We start from the raw sequence: 16,210 nt of genomic DNA, 5'->3' as shown, positions 1-16,210 counted from the left end.
ATGTGTTCCATTACGGGTTACCTGAGGTCACATTGCACGTAAGTCGTGTGTAATGACCCACACATTCAATTTTATGTGCCTAAGACCTTCAAAATGTATGAAATCTCGTCATTGTTAGTATTTGCATACCTGTAATAAGATTAGTAAAGCTTTCGAGATTCAATGTGCTTGTTCTTGCATCTTTGTTCTCAATTACATAGCTACTATATAATTCATTTATTTGAGAATCTTTGCCAGTTTTACACTGGGGTAAGTTTGGAATAGTCCACTTTTGCGTGGGAGGGAGATGGACTGAAATATGCTGTATTTGCTCCCAAGCAAATGTCGGCCTCTCTAGTTTTATCAGTTTTATTTGATGGTATGAACAATTTAAAGATTGTTTAAATTGATTTGAGAACTAAAAATTATTTCGTAAATTAGGTACGAGTAGTTGAATATCATACAAACAGGAATTTTTGTCCTACAAATCTGTATGGTTGAATCTAAGACGTCATGACGTCAAAACGACGCAATGTGCGTTTGTTTTATTTGTCGAATCTTGTGGTGTGAACCTTTTGAGATTGTTTAAAAGACATTTGGTTCTTATAAATTATTCCTTGACTTTGCAACATGGCGTTCAATGTCTATGCATCCACTAGTGTTGTTATTCTCGAAAATCCGTATAATTTAATCTATGACGTCATGACGTCAAAACGACGCAATGTGCGTTAGTTGTATCAGTTTTATTTAGTGGTATGGACCTCTAAAAGATTGTTAAAAGTGATTTGAAAACTAAAAATTATTTCGTTAATTCGGTACGAGTAGTTGAATATCATTATATAAACAGGGATTCAGGCCCTACAAATCTGTATGGTTGAATCCATGACGTCATAGCGTCAAAACGGCGCAAGGTGCGTTAGTTTTATCAGTTTTATTTGATGGTATGGACCTCTAAAAGATTGTTTAAAATGATTTGAAAACTTAAAATTATTTCGTTAATTAGCTACGAGTAGTTGAATACATGTATCATCATATAAACAGGGATTCTGGCCCTACGAATCTGTATGGTTGAATCCATGACGTCCACGAATTCGGCATCCACGAATCCAGCGTCAAAACTACAAAATGTGTGTTAGTTTTATTAGTTGAATCTTATAGTTTGAACCTTTCAAAGATTTGTAAAAGATTTTCCGTTATTAAAAATTATTTCGATACTTTGCAAGAAGGCGTCGGATTGAAACATGTTGGGTGCGCTTCTCGACGGCATTCTTGAATCTTTGACGTGAAGATAAATCCATGTGCGTTGATTTAATTAATTTAATTCGATAGTATTAACCACTTAAAGATTATAAAGACTCATTTGGTTGTTGAAAATTAGACGATTATTTAATCAAATGAATACAGAGTCTGAAAGGTTGTGGTTTGGTTTGACATACGTACGTGGAATGTCTATTTACATACTGTATGCGTGCTCATTTGCATATGTGGGACAGTAGAATGCTTCCGCGCCTGAGACGTATCCGAAATAGTACCTACCATTCGAATCGAAGGCTCAATCGAAGGTTGCGAATCGAAGGCCGAAAGGAGGGCTAACTTTAATGTGGTATATAAGGACTTGTGCTGTTTTCGTTTGGAAGGCATTGATGAAAAAACGGGAAAATGTGGTAGATCAATAAAATGTCTTGGTCCTCAAATTCACCATCTTTTGTATGATTTGCAAAGATACAAAAATGTATCAGTTTCGCTGTTGAAACTGTGAAGAAAGTTCCTTATTTCTTAGCTGTTAATTTCTCTATTAATCAATGAATTGATTTGATTTTGTTCACATTGCTAAGCGACATCTTGCACTCGCAGTCGTCCCTCAGTAAGACATCTGGAGCCGCATAGTTCTCGTTTAAAACTATTATTCAGCCTGTCACGCATACCAGAAATTTTACTGTCAGGCCACACCAATTTCATTTGTTGCTTCACGGATTCGCCCGCGTGAGTTGCAAATAAAAACATTTCAGCCTCTGGATCAACTCCAAAATCCTCAACTTTTGACACAAGCAGTTGAAGGGCGTCCCTTCTCTTCAGAGCTGTTCACTCTCCCGCAGGCGTTTGATGAAGAGTTTAAAATTCATTGCTTGAATTATAAAACAGTCTGGTATGTTGGCTTCATGGCTCCAATCATAGCATTTGGCGCTATGATAGGATTGAATAGGTCTTTTTTTCTGATAAAATCTGAGAACCAACAAGTGAAATTGGTGTGGTCTTCCTAAAAAAAACACAAGTAACAAGCGACGAAGGTAATAAGAATATTTAAGTTTAACACTAACTTAGTTACTTCCATTTCAATTTCTGTATACAAATAAGGTCCTCATAATTCATATTCATCGATGATATTCTCTAATCAAATTACATAATAACATGTCCCAAGTGTGAAAGCCCTATCCTTGCAAAAAAGGCTGAAACAACATTTTCTTTCATCGAGCATTTATAAATAGGCCTACTTTGCATAATCTATGTCTAGTCTTTCCACCTTTATTCCATAAGTATGAAATTCCCATCATTTACTATTATGACATCATGATCATACCTTCAAATTAGTCGAAAGAATACAAAATTTTCTCATCACTTATGAAAATCAGATCCTGATTGCATAGTTATCAACTTTGTCCACTTTCAATTAGTAACCTTATGCCAAAAATCATAAAAATCCAATCTCATTCGTGATATTTACATACTTGTTCCACTTTAGTCTTGGAGACTTAATCTCAGAAATTTGGTGGACGCTGTTTGAAATGTCTGACTCTGTTAGAGACCTAAAAATAAATCTTTACCAGCACATCATATCTTAGTCATAAGAAGGCCATTGGTTTCACAATTTAGTTACATCTTCTGGTGTGTACAACTGATAATGAAACTTCATCTGCATAGTAAAGCTTTGTTTATGAAACAAAGTTTATTGCTACTAAAAACAGCTTCATATCACTGTGCAGCATGTTGACTTTTGTCGCGGGGGTGTTGGCGGATCCAACGGGTCACGTGTGCTTGGTGGTTGTAGCTCCTGTTTGTGGGGGGGGGGTAAAAGGTTTGTTTCAAGTTAAAACTTTTCATCCAACACAATGAATTTTTCCTACCTAGAGCTTTCGACCAGTCCTCTTCAGTAGACTGACCCAGTGGGGCTTGTCACATGGCTTGTCTGAAGTGACGTTAACACTGGCTTCAAGGCCACAAGATAAGCCTCACTGGGTCAGTCTGAAAGCGCTAGGTAAGAACAATCATTTGTGTTGGATCAAGCGTTTTAACTTCCAGAATGTAACTATACGAATACAACTAAACTTTCATGGCACATTGGAGCCAGATTTATTTCACGGTAGTCGATGTACATAAGATACCAATTAAATTGCAAAGGGATCGAGGAAAAATTTGCTTTCACATGAAGACATGAAGCGGTTTGCCCCAAATAGCTTCCGCTTACAAGTTGTGTGAGGCTGAAATTACACATCAGGGCTCGAAATTCATTTTTCGAAATAGGTGCATTGGTGCACCAAACCTAAAAAAATTAGGTGCACAAAGATTACTTGGGTGCACCGTATAAACTAAAATAAGTAGAATGACAGCAAAAACTAATCATGTTTCATTTCCAAGCAAAATCCTAAAAAGTTTGTAACCGGAAGTGGGTTGGGGTAGGACATACCTCATTGGATTCCTACCAATATGTAGGTAGAAGGACAGTCCAAGAAGAGACAGCCACAGGACACGTCGCAATATTTTATTTGGAATTTGAATTTTACTTGAAAGAAACAACTGCATAGCCTTATCTTGAAAGTTCATCTGTGTTGGTAGAAGTCATTATGAGCAATATCTAACTGCAATTTCAAAACAAAATTGACTCACCCAAATTTTCTACTGTACAACTTTTTTTTTATTATTTATTAAGATTCAACTCAAAACAAAGCTCGTGAGAGCCACTTACATGTTTTGGGTTACAGTGATGACTGCGTGGTCAGATATTTGTTCACCCTTGATTTAAACCGTTGGAGGTTGTGATTAGCTCAAGGAATGAGCAATCCACCGCTTTCGTGACGTCACGCAGATAACCAAATACAGAGGTTCCTCCTAAGTTCTACGGCGTTACTAAAGTACACAAAACTGGTATTCCACTGAGGCCGATAGTGAGCAGTATTGTGAGTGAGCTCAATCACCTACCCGTGTGCCAAGTTTTTGGTAGATACATTGTCCTCTCTAGTTGGTGATACAGTGCACCACATTAAAAACTCACAACTGTTTGTAGAAAGGATAAAACATGAGCGGGTAGAGGAAGACGAGGAACTAGAGCTACGTCTATACGATGTCACAGCTCTGTTCTGTTCAGTGCCAGTAGACAAGGCAGCTGATGCAATTGTACAAAGGCTGAAGCAAGACAACACTTTACCTCAACGTTCCAAACTAACCCCAGAACAGTTGGTTGACTTGTTGAAGGTGTGTCCAAACTGTACTTAGTTTATATATGATGGTATTTTCTACAAGCAAATCTATGGAGCTGCCATGGGGTCACCTGTGTCCCCCAGTGTATGTAATCTGTATTTAGAGCAATAGAACAACGTGCTATTAAACCTACCCCCCCCCCCCCCCATATGGTGGTACAGAAACATGTACGTGGATGACACTTTTACCAAGCATATTAATAAGAAGGCGTACGCACAAGAGTTTACAGAACATCTAAATGACCTTCTGGGTGACCCGGTGGGTTGCTCATTCCTTGACAAAGACTGGAGTTGTACAGTCGAAACGTTGGGTAAGTCCTTTCTGTGTTGAAATTACGGTTAAATCTTACTCATAAGAATTGCATAGATTTTGACTTGCAGTGTTCGAAATACCTGTTTGCAGTCTGCAATCTGCAGATAGATTTTCAAGATTGCAGAAGAAAAATTTATACAATCTGCAATTTTGCAGAAGGAAAAATAGGCTCCAGATTCAAGCAAACTATAACTCTCTGGCCCCAAGGACAGACAACACTTAAGCTCCTGTTTTGAAGCAACAGGAGCTTCTTCACTAATTTGCATCATCCTTGTCTTGACTTGTCTATCTTTTGTTTAGCCCTTTGGACTTCCAAAAATTTGTCTTCACTAATTTGCATATGAATCAATAGTTCGTGCTTATAAACCTGCAATTCTCTTAGTGTCACTGACGAAAGGTAGTTAGTCTGACCGTTTCAGGTAGCACCAAAATCATATCGAGTTGCTTAAGAGTTAAGTACTGTTTTTTTGTTTGTCTTTTATTTATTAGTATGTTGTGTGGAAGGATGATATGTGGGTGTGATTACTAGTACATTTACAGGTAAGGTACATGTATGATTTTAGTTGTAGTAGCTTGTAGTGGGAGACAGCGGTGAAAGACCCGTGAAGATACCAGTAAATGATAAATTTTCTGTGGAAATTTTCTATAAAGTCTGAAATTAAAAAGAGTGATAGATTAAACTTAAAATAATTCCAGTAATGCTACAGATTTACAAAGCCATATATGATGTAACAAAGACATTAATGGTTTGAGAAGGTTGTAGTATGGGGGCTTGGGTATTTTCAAATTGCAGAACAAAATTTTGACTCTTCTGCAATATTGCAGAGCACTGAAAAAAAGTATTTCGACCACTGACTTGCCTTTTCCGACTGAAGTCCACTTGCTGCTCCCTGTTGCTGTGAGTCTGTGTAGTAAGGGGAAAGAGAGGGGTTAATGTTTACTTATCCCTCTAGCTACTTCATACAATGGTTCACCCGGAACATGCAATTCCAGCACGTTTCACACATAATCTGATCTAATATGACCACTCACTCAAATTCACTGACATAATATGGTTTAAATGATATTCCTGAATGATGATCTAGTACCTCAACCGACCGCTTCCTGGTCCAATATTTCAGTGTACATGGGTTAAGAATGACCCTTTCTAACACTATGGATACAATGTCTATGCAATCACAGATAGGGAAAATGCTGCAACGCTGGTTTTACCGGTTTTTACGCGCGCCATGCGCACCACAGAACAGGGTCCGCCATCTTGTTTATGTCAAGCTGCCGAAACGCAAGGTTATTGCAAATGTTGTTGCAAATGTTTGCTACATCTTTAGTCACACAGAGGCTTAGCCCAAAACAAATGACATCCAACTAACCTTCTGACATCTCAACAACTTCATCTTTCACATCATCCAACTTCTCTTTAGGAGCACCGTGGTCCTGGGATCTTTCGAGTTGATCCGAACTTTCTGTAAAAATGAAACAAGAAAATAAATCATTTCCTTATTGCCAGAATCCAGAATGTTTTTATGGTCAAATCGCTGGTCTGTAAATAAGGTCTGTCAATAACGTTGATATGAACATTATGCAAAGTATAAAAAAAACAATCGACTAAAATGGCTAATATGAAAAGCATTAGAGCTTACTATGTACGGCTCATTAGAGACAACCTTCTTCCAACTAAGACCACATCCTGTTTACCCCTTATGAAAGCGTCCTCACAATACCTAATGCTGTAACGTGTTTGCTAAATTAAATTAACATTTAACATCATTGTGGCGTGCTTGATTCTCCTGAAAACTCTTGTTCAAATATGAATGAGCAGTAAAATGCTGTTCCTATCTTTGGGTTCTGGCTTGGCATGATGTTTTACATGAAGTTGTGTATCACAGTGCCTGTTCTTTGTCAGAATGAAAAAGAGGTACCCAAGTTTTGATATGTGAGAAATAACTGTTTTGGCTTAACAGCCGAAAGAAATACACGACAGGAGGATGTGTAAGGATGTGTAACAATGTGTAAGGGTGGGTAAGGATGTGTAAGGATAGGCAGGGATGTATATGGGTGGGTATGTAAACGTAAGGATGTGTAAGGGTGGGTAAGAATGGGTAAGGGTGGGTAAGGATGTATAAGGGTGTGTAAGGGTGGGTAAGGATGTGTAAGGATGGGTAAGAATGGGTAAGGGTGGGTAAGGATGTGTTAGGATAGGCAGGGATGTATAAGGGTGGGTAAGGATGTATAAGGGTGGGTAAGGATGTGTAAGGATAGGCAAGAATGTATAAGGATGAGCAAGGATGGGCAAGGATGGGCAAGGATGGACAAGGATGTGTAAGGAAGCGTATGGATGTATAAGGATTGGTAAGGCCGTCTGTGTGTGTGTGTGTGTGTGTGTGTGTGTGTATGTTTTCACGGGCGTTGCTAACTCGCATATATGATGTACTCATTTGCATACTCGGGATTACCTGTCGTGATGCCGCAGGCCTGCAGGAAGGCATTGTGGGAGTCCTCCCAATACCTTGAATTTTCCAGTTCCCGCTTGAACCTGGCGGCTTTCTCGAACTCCGAGTCGCTGTGCTCGAGGATGTCCACGATTCGGTCAGCCCACCTCTTTATGTCTGCGGTACGATAGCGGTCGTTCACGCTGGTCTTCACGATGACATGTCTGTGCTCTGGGCTGAGTTTCCCCTGATCAATCAGGTCGGTGATCATCTCTGCCAGGCCGGTTTGGTTGGAGATGAGAACGGGGATGCCGGCGGCAATGGCCTCCAGGCCGACTAGCCCGAACGGCTCGGAGCGGGACGGCATCAGGACCAGGTGGGCTGTCATCATGTCGTCCCTGATGTCATCCTGGGTCCCGTACGACCGCAGGGTGGGGTTCAGGTCGGGACTGTTCAGGGCGTCTTCCAGGATCTTCTGGCTTGTCTCAAAGTCATCCTCACTGATGCCGCGGACCCACCACCGCATGTTTGCGACCTTCTTTACCACATCCCTCATGGACTCTCCCACGAGGTCATGACCTTTCAGCTTCTCCACCTTCCTTACCCTGCCGATGGACAGGACGACCTTCTGTCGTCCCCCAGGTTGTACATCTTTAGCCAGGAACAGCTCAGATGGCTTTGGGAGGAAGATCTTGTGACTTTGTGGTTTCTTCCCTCCCCTGTACAGGTTTTCAAAGTGATCAAAGATCCGCCCACCTACAGAGAAAGCTGCCTTTGCCTTATCAACTTTATCAATCATGTCCTTCTCTTTCTCCCAAGATTTCATGGCCTTCCGACCTCCCTTGTAGAAATCTGTATCCTCAGGTATGACGTGGGTGAACATGATGAGGTCTGCCTTGTCCTTGTAGTACGCGTTGTGGATGTTTCTCGCTGCCGTATCTGTGATGTCAGCGTGGCCGACGATGACGTCAACATGTGGTGGTAGGGTCGATATTGGACCATGGCTTTTCTGGTATTCATGTAGTGGTAACGTCGATTTTGGGTAGTGGCTCTTGAAGTCAAAGGTCAGCCAGTTTATGGGTGGCGCTCTCGTGTCCCCTTCTGATCGATAGGGTGTGATCAGCTTCACGCCGTCTCTGTCTGCTGCCTCCTGGTCTTTTGGGGGCACACGCAGGACTGTGCAATACACGGCTGCCTTGCCCTTCGGGGTTTGGCTCACCTGGCAGTTGATGGTAGAAATTCCTCCCTTGGAAGTCCCATACTCGTCGTTGATCAACAAGATTACCGGTAATCTGGGGCCTGTAGGAAAGCAAAAGCAAACGTGTGCATGAAGTCTGATATGCTGAACCATTGTACAATTAACTTGGAGGCAATTTAATTTGAACTTTGAATCAGGCAATAAAAAAAATCAAACATATGTATCATGACTATCCGTCAGCCGGTTCTTGAGTTATCCTCCCTCGAAGATTTTTAAACAAACTGCCCTGCAGTTCCAGAACAAGCTGATATAGGACCTTCTTTCCCGAACACAAGAGCTATCTACCAACTAAAAATAATGACTCTAGCATGTCTAGATCATGAGATTTCAAAATCGGAAGTTCTGCTGCAGTACCTTGGAAAGCCACCGGGGGGCCCAAAATCTAATCATTTTTAGGTCTCATGAAGACCTACCCACCTAGTAAGTTTCATGACAATCCATCTTAAGCTTCTTGAGTTATCGTGCTAAGCCACATACGCACACACATACAAACGCTGCTGGAAACATAACCTTCCCTGTGAAGGTAAATTAAACATGCACATTTTATAGCATAGGCTGATACACATGTTTGCTACATTTTGAGTACACGGCTTAGCCCAAAACAAATTGGCCTCCGACTAACCTCCGGACGTCTCAGCAACTTCATCTTTTCCACCTTCCTTCTCTAGTGGGCTTCCGGGCACATCGTCGTCCTGGGGTCTTTTAGGTTGAGGGGAACGTACTGTAATGAAACAAAAAAATACATAAGAAGTTATGTCCATTTGCTGTTGCTACTTACAATTTCTTGTAGAGACGGTTTCACTCGAGTCGGGGATGGTCTCTTGTGACATGACAATACAAAGTGTGCACTAGGCAGCAAGTATGCTGATAGCGTGCACACCCAACACATACCTGTACATATGACGTAAAAAACAACAACAATAAATAGTTAAAGCAAGATTATACACAAGTATACAAGTCGTGACGGGTGACGGACAGAAAATGTCAGTCATTGGTGTAAAGTCTTTCTGACGTATCATGTGATTTGATGAAACATTTACATAAATTGTAATTGTAAATCTGAGATTTTATACCTCCGGGCTTTTATTGTATATTTTTATATGTTTGTTATGTGTAGCTGATGGTGTTAAATTTAGCGTTACAGGTTGTGTAAACAGTGATCAACATTTTCATCTGCAGCTTAAAACATGTACACACGAACTTATGAAATTCTATTTAATCTGCCACAGAGACTCGTAAAAACTCAGAATGACAACCAGAACGTAAAACAGACGTAAACAAGAGTTCCGAGATCTCATACCTCCATGAAATATGGGCTTGACATGTAAATGTAAATTTCTTCTTTAATTATGTAAATTACCTCCACATTAACATAATAAATGCATCGTGATGTTAACTTTTGATTAACTTACACATGTACCAAATATGAAATTCCCATCATTTACCACTAAGGAGTCATAGAATTTTCGCATTAATTATGCTAATTAGGTCATCATTTGCAAAATTGGTATCTGTTGATGTTCCATCTGCCATAGATTACATACATTACATGTATGAAAGTACTATAATGTAAAACAATGTAATTATAGAATTTCCTCATTAATTATGCAAATTAAGTCATCATTTGCATAATTTGTACTTAATTATGTACATCTCTCTCTCAGCTACCTACCTACCAAAAATGATGATAATACCTTGTTCCTATCTGGACTTATTGGCTTCTAAAGATTTCCCCCGAAAATCTCTGCAGTTCCAAAACAAGCTGCTAGGAGGACCAAACTCACGCCACTTATTCCTGACAGAAAAAGCTATCTGTCACCAAAAAGTCAAGACCATAGCATGTTTAGAACAAAAGATACTAAAACCGGAAGTTCTGCTGCAGTACCAAGGTCATCCACCAGGAGGCCCATATTTGACCTTGACCTTTGTCTTCCTAAGACTTACCAGCTTACCAAATATCATCGCAATCCATAAAGGCGTTATGGAGTTATGCTGACTACAAATGTGCGGAAACACAAACACACAGACACACACACATACAGACACACACACTGACAGACACGCCTCCATGAAATATATGAGTTTTTGTATACAGTACACTAAGTGTTTCAAACACACAGCTAATCAGGCCTGCAGCTAATACAAACCCTAACCCTGAAATAGGTCACCTATTCCCCTGAGGGAACCCCATTAATCAAACCGGGTCCCAAGCGCACTGACTCGATAGCCACACAATGACACATCTGTTGGTTGCAAAGGAGATTCCGGAAGTGCTACTGCAGTACCAAGGCCATCCACCAGGAGGCCCATATTTGACCTTGACCTTCGCCCCCCTAACACCTACCAGCATACCAAATATCACCACAATCCATGAAGGCGTTATGAACTTATGAAGCGGAAACACAAACACACATACACACACACACACACACACACAGACGCGCCAAAAACAATACCTTCCATTTCATGGAGGTAATAATCATACACAGTATAATACAGAAGTTCACCACTGCCGGCGCCCAGTTGAATCTAATCTCCAACATCTGGAACAAATAACCTCTGACCCTGTCCCACGTCTACGATCTGACTAAAACCTATTTTCTTATCGGAACCTGGCACCCCTCTGTGAGACGCCCGATAAAAATGGAATCATCCGACAACTACACTGTGCAAGCCAAGCCTGCACGACCGTTTTCGGGGGTGTCAGGGGCCGACAAAAGGTTTCATTTCCATACAAGCATATGCAATAAAAACAAAAGGACGTGCATCATCTGCAGCCTAATAGCAAAACGTATACCGAGTCCCCAAACAATCCGACCACCCAACCGAGAGAAATAGCTGCGAACATGAAAACTGCAACCACTTAAAGAACCTTTCTGCTGAGGAATATCTCCTTCCCCCGAGGTAAATATTATCATGTGATTACTTATTAGGAAGTAACAAGATCAATATGAAAGACTGTAAACATACCGGATAATCTGGCTGGTCTGTACACCAGGTCTGCTGACGTCGATGCAAAGTCGACCTCCTCACACCAGACTTCAGGTTGGTCCTCTGCAGTCCGGTCCCTCAGTTCGTGCTGGTGCGGCCTGTCCAGTCCTGCCTTGATGCAGTGCGCACAGGTGACATGGAGGGAGTACATCACACCTGGCCACTCCTGCAGCAGCTGTTCCAGAACGTTCAGCAGTGGGTAGACCACGCCCCACATCTCATCTGCCTGGGCAAGTCTGCCTCTGGTTGCCATGGTGATGTACATATCGCGTTCAACAGGTTTGGAACACACTAGTACGGAGTAGTCTCGCCTGTAGGCCATGACTCCATCTTTCCAGTCTACCCTCAGGCTGTCCTTGATCCGTTGATGGATCCTAACACTGAACCTCTGAAACAATCCCCGGGGACAGAATCCTCTGATGTTGCACATCAGCTGCAGCTGTTCCTGATCTTCTGGTACGTCATCTGGCCAGACGCTCTTCAAATTCTGAGGCTTTTCTTCTTGCAAGTACCAAGGTATTCTGTACCAATAAGTGTGCTTGAAAGGGTCTGTTTTGTCTTGTATAATGATCTCAAAACATAAGCCGAAATGCTGCATCAGTGCAGTAACAATGTCAGAATTGATGTCAGATGGCAACAAACATGTCATTACGTCCTTCCGGATCAGTCCACGCTTCTGAAGTTCCCTTTGAAAACCCTCAAGCTGTGTGCCAGTATAATCACCATTCGTTAGTCCGGGTGTTTTGAAAAGTTGCTCGACATTGTGATGGAACAGATCCTTGAAGATTTCAATCAAGGCGGGAGGATCATGGAAGACGTAGTCCTTGAGTTCCGGTATGCCCGTGTACCTGAGGATGGTTCCCACCTGCTGCAGGTAAGACAGGACTGGCTCCAGTCTGTCCGCCGTCAGACCTGCAAGCTGCCCTTGCTGCAAACAGTCGGTTCGCGTCAACCACGTTGGTTTCTTGTCATTTTGAAGCAACAGAGCTGACGCGTCTCTGTCAGCTAACCAGTAATCGTTTTCTAATAACCAGTAATCGTTTAAGCCATAGTTGTAAGGCGGCACGTCATCGTTGCCAGGTGGCACGTCATCGTTGCCAAGCGGCACGTCATCGTTGCCAGGTGGCACGTCATCGTTGCCAGGTGGCACGTCATCGTTGCCAGGTGGCACGTCATCGTTGCCAGTCGGCACCTCATCGTTGCCAGGCGGCACGTCATCGTTGCCAGGTGGCACGTCATCGTTGCCAGGCGGCACGTCATCGTTGCCAGGTGGCACGTCATCGTTGCCAGGCGACACGTCATCGTTGTTAGGCGGCACATTATCGTTGTCAGGCGGCACGTCATCGTTGTCAGGCGGCATGTCATCGTTACCAGGTGGCACGTCATCGTTGCCAGGCGGCACGTCATCGTTGCCATGCGGCACGTCATCGTTGCCAGGCGGCACGTCATCGTTGCCAGGTGGCACGTCATCGTTGCCAGGCGGCACGTCATCGTTATGGCGTAGATGGTGCATCGGTTTCTTGTCACTTTGAAGATGCGGAGTGGAAGAATTGTCCTCAGTTGACAAGTTATCGTCGTCACCTCTAATGATTTCCCGTTTCGCTGTTTCCACTTTACGTAGCTCCAGCATCTTCTGTTCAAACTCCACCCATGTTCGTGGGAGGATCTTTTTAAGCGTAGGAAACAGACCAGTGTCACTCGCTGATTCAAGTATGTGATTCCTTAGCGTGTCCAACCCAGATGTTGGTTCTGCCGAACTCAAGCAGTACGTTCCGATCAGTCGCATTTGGTTACTCAGGAGGCTTCGTGCGCGTTCTAACTTCCGCTCTATTTCCCATTTTTCCTCCTTGCTTTTGGCCTCCCTTGTGTTGAGTTTCTTTATTTGGCGCTCTGTATTACTTTTACATGTGTCAATCTGCTGCTGAAACCTTTCTTCGATATCCTTAATTTTCTTACTCATTTCTGCCTCACTGCACATGTCCATCTTGCTACCCACTATTGTAACCACCGCCCCCGGCACGCGGGCAGTCAGTGTGTCCAACCAGAACCCCACGGCTTTTCTGTATCTCTCTTCACTGCAGCTGTATGTCTGTAGGTTCACTAATAACAGGTAAAACGCATCTGGAGTCAGAAAAAACTGATGAGTGAGATGGTACACGTCATGGCCGCCAAAGTCATATACTTCAAACGTGATGTTGTCATCAGGTGTCCACTGAGTTATCTCTACACAGTGTGTGCGGTCCTCTACTTCTGTCAGGGTGGATTTGCCACTGTCTAGCGTCCGTATCAGGCTTGTTTTTCCCGCCATTTTCTCTCCCAAGATGACAACTTTCAAATGAGCACTTGTCTTTTCTTCCGAACGTCCAAGTTCCTCAAAGTACTGTTTGATAGCAGCGATCCCCTGACGGCAAACTTCATATGGTGGTTTTATTAGTGGGTTTCCCCTAACGTCAAGGTCACGTAAGCTACTGAGCTGTGCAACCTCCGCGGGTAACGTCTGTAGTTGGTTTCGGCTCAGGTCTAGCTCTTCTAACTGTGTCAGTCCCCCCACTTCAGGTGGGAGTGTGCGCAGCTCGCACCGGGACAGATCCAAGTGTTTGATATTAACGAGCTGTCCGATTTCCGCGGGTAACGTCTGTAGTTTGTTAAGGCTCAGGTCCAGCCATTCTAACTGTGTCAGTCCCCACACTTCAGGTGGGAGTGTGCTCAGCTCGCACCCGGACAGAAGCAAGTGTTTAACGTTAGCGAGCTGTCCGATTTCCGCAGGTAACGACTGTAGTTGGTTTCGGCTCAGGTTCAGCCATTCTAACTGTGCCAGTCTGCCCACTTCGGGTGGGAGTGTGCGCAGCTCGCACCCGGACAGAACCAAGCATTTGACGCTGGTGAGCTGTCCGATTTCCGCGGGTAACGTCTGTAGTTGGTTCTCGCTCAGGTCCAGCCATTCTAACAGTGTCAGTTTCCCAACTTCGGGTGGGAGTGTGTGTAGCTTCCACATGGACAGATCTAAGCGTTTGACGTTAGTGAGCTGGTCCAATTTCCGCGGGTAACGTCTGTAGTTGGTTTCGGCTCAGGTCTAGCTCTTCTAACTGTGCCAGTCTGCCCACTTCGGGTGGGAGTGTGCGCAGCTCGCAGCGGGACAGATCCAAGCGTTTGATGTTAGTGAGCTGTCCGATTTCCGCGGGTAACGTCTGTAGTTGGTTACGGCTCAGGTTCAGCCATTCTAACTGTGTCAGTCTCCCCACTTCAGGTGGGATTGTGCGCAGCTTGCAGTTGGACAGATCCAAGTGTTTGACATTAGTGATCTGTCCGATTTCCGCGGTTAACGTCTGTAGTTCGTTAACGCTCAGGTCCAGCCATTCTAACTGTGTCAGTCTCCCCACGTCAGGTGGGAATGTTCGCAGCTCGCACCAGGACAGATCCAAGTGTTTGACGTTAGCGAGCTGTCCAATTTCCGCGGGTAACGTCTGTAGTTTGTTATGACTCAGGTTCAGCCATTCTAACTGTGTCAGTCTCCCCACTTCAGGTGGGAGTGTGCGCAGCTCGCACCAGGAGAGATCCAAGTGTGTGACGTTAGTGAGCTGTCCGATTTCCGCGGGTAACGTCTCCATGCCTGTTCTCTCTAGTACCAGTACCCGGATGTTGGTGAGTCCAGCCAGCCCATCCGGCAGGTGGATCCCTCTGTTCCCGCCGAGATCAAGTTCCTCCAGCTGGGGGAGTTTCAGTACTGCCAGGGGAACTGTCTCCATGTCTGTGTCCCGTAGTTTCAGTACCAGGAGGTTGGTGAGTCCGGTCAGCCCATCCGGCAGGTGGATCCCGCTGTTCCCGCTGAGATCCAGTTCCTCCAACTGGGGGAGTTTTAGTACTGCCGGGGGAACGGTGTCCAGGTGACGGTAACATAGTCTCAACACTTTCAACTTGTTCAATCTACACAACTCATCTGGTAGGGAGAATTGGAATACTTGTATTGAATTCCAGTCCGCACTTATATCCAGCACCTGTAGGTTTGTTAGTTTCAGCACTACAGGCGGTAGGGTGTGCAGGTTACAGCTGTCTAAGTGCAGGACCGTGAGGTTGGTGAGACCAGACATGTCATCCGGCAGGGTGATGCCCCCGTTGTTACTGAGGATCAGCATTTCTAACTGCGGAAGTTTCATCACGGCAGCGGGGACTCTGGTAAGGTTACATCCGCGTAAGCTCAGCACTTTTAGATTGGTGAGTTTGATCAGCTGATTGGAGAGATCAATGTTCTTGTTGTTCGTCAAATCCAAAGCCTCCAATTCCTTAAGCTCAAAAACTTCCTCAGGTAGTTGAGCCAGAGGTTTGATATCACTATCCTCTTCACGAGACAAGTCCAGTGTCTTGAGAGTTCTTTTCCCCATCATGTCCCATTCTTTTAGATTCACCATGTTTTCAAACCTGAAAGTTTTCAAGATCCACATTTAAATGAATAACGTCAGTTGATCGTATTTACTTACCAATGACAGTCTTATCACAAAAAAGGCTATCCTAGCACTTCCTCATGAATTATACAAATTAGGTTTTGATTTGAATAATCTAATTTTAACGATTTTCACCTTTACTTCAAGAGCCTATGACACTTACAGTATTTGGAAAAAGACATTGAAATATTAAAAATGTTGCTACACCACAGTATCTTGAAATTTAGTTTATTATATGATTAACCCGATAACTGATAGATAAAATCTACTGGACCAATGGACCTATACCATTATTACGTCACAGTTTGTTTATCTGTACTAAAGATCAT

The 16,210-nt window shown here is 43.3% G+C and overlaps 1 protein-coding gene across 1 annotated transcript in view; it reads right to left on the bottom strand.

Moving 5' to 3' along the window:
- LOC109464104 (malignant fibrous histiocytoma-amplified sequence 1 homolog) overlaps window positions 1–15,848 on the bottom strand; it is a 45,528-nt gene extending 29,680 nt beyond the window's left edge. The window contains exons 1-11 of the mRNA XM_019761038.1: window positions 15,131–15,848; window positions 14,581–15,061; window positions 14,051–14,053; window positions 13,060–13,886; window positions 11,422–12,447; window positions 9,074–9,172; window positions 8,962–8,966; window positions 8,231–8,535; window positions 7,179–8,179; window positions 6,135–6,227; window positions 5,621–5,668 (exon numbers count right to left, since the gene is read on the bottom strand). Of these exons, the coding sequence (XP_019616597.1) occupies window positions 5,621–5,668; window positions 6,135–6,227; window positions 7,179–8,179; window positions 8,231–8,535; window positions 8,962–8,966; window positions 9,074–9,172; window positions 11,422–12,447; window positions 13,060–13,886; window positions 14,051–14,053; window positions 14,581–15,061; window positions 15,131–15,848 (4,606 nt within the window). The remainder of the gene's footprint in view (window positions 1–5,620; window positions 5,669–6,134; window positions 6,228–7,178; window positions 8,180–8,230; window positions 8,536–8,961; window positions 8,967–9,073; window positions 9,173–11,421; window positions 12,448–13,059; window positions 13,887–14,050; window positions 14,054–14,580; window positions 15,062–15,130) is intronic.
- Between the last annotated feature and the right edge of the window lie 362 nt (window positions 15,849–16,210).

Source organism: Branchiostoma belcheri, unplaced genomic scaffold (assembly GCF_001625305.1).
Source record: "Branchiostoma belcheri isolate BF01 breed outbred unplaced genomic scaffold, Haploidv18h27 scaffold132, whole genome shotgun sequence".
Classification (NCBI taxonomy): Eukaryota; Metazoa; Chordata; class Leptocardii; order Amphioxiformes; family Branchiostomatidae; genus Branchiostoma; species Branchiostoma belcheri.
This window is presented reverse-complemented; position numbering and strand designations above follow the sequence as displayed.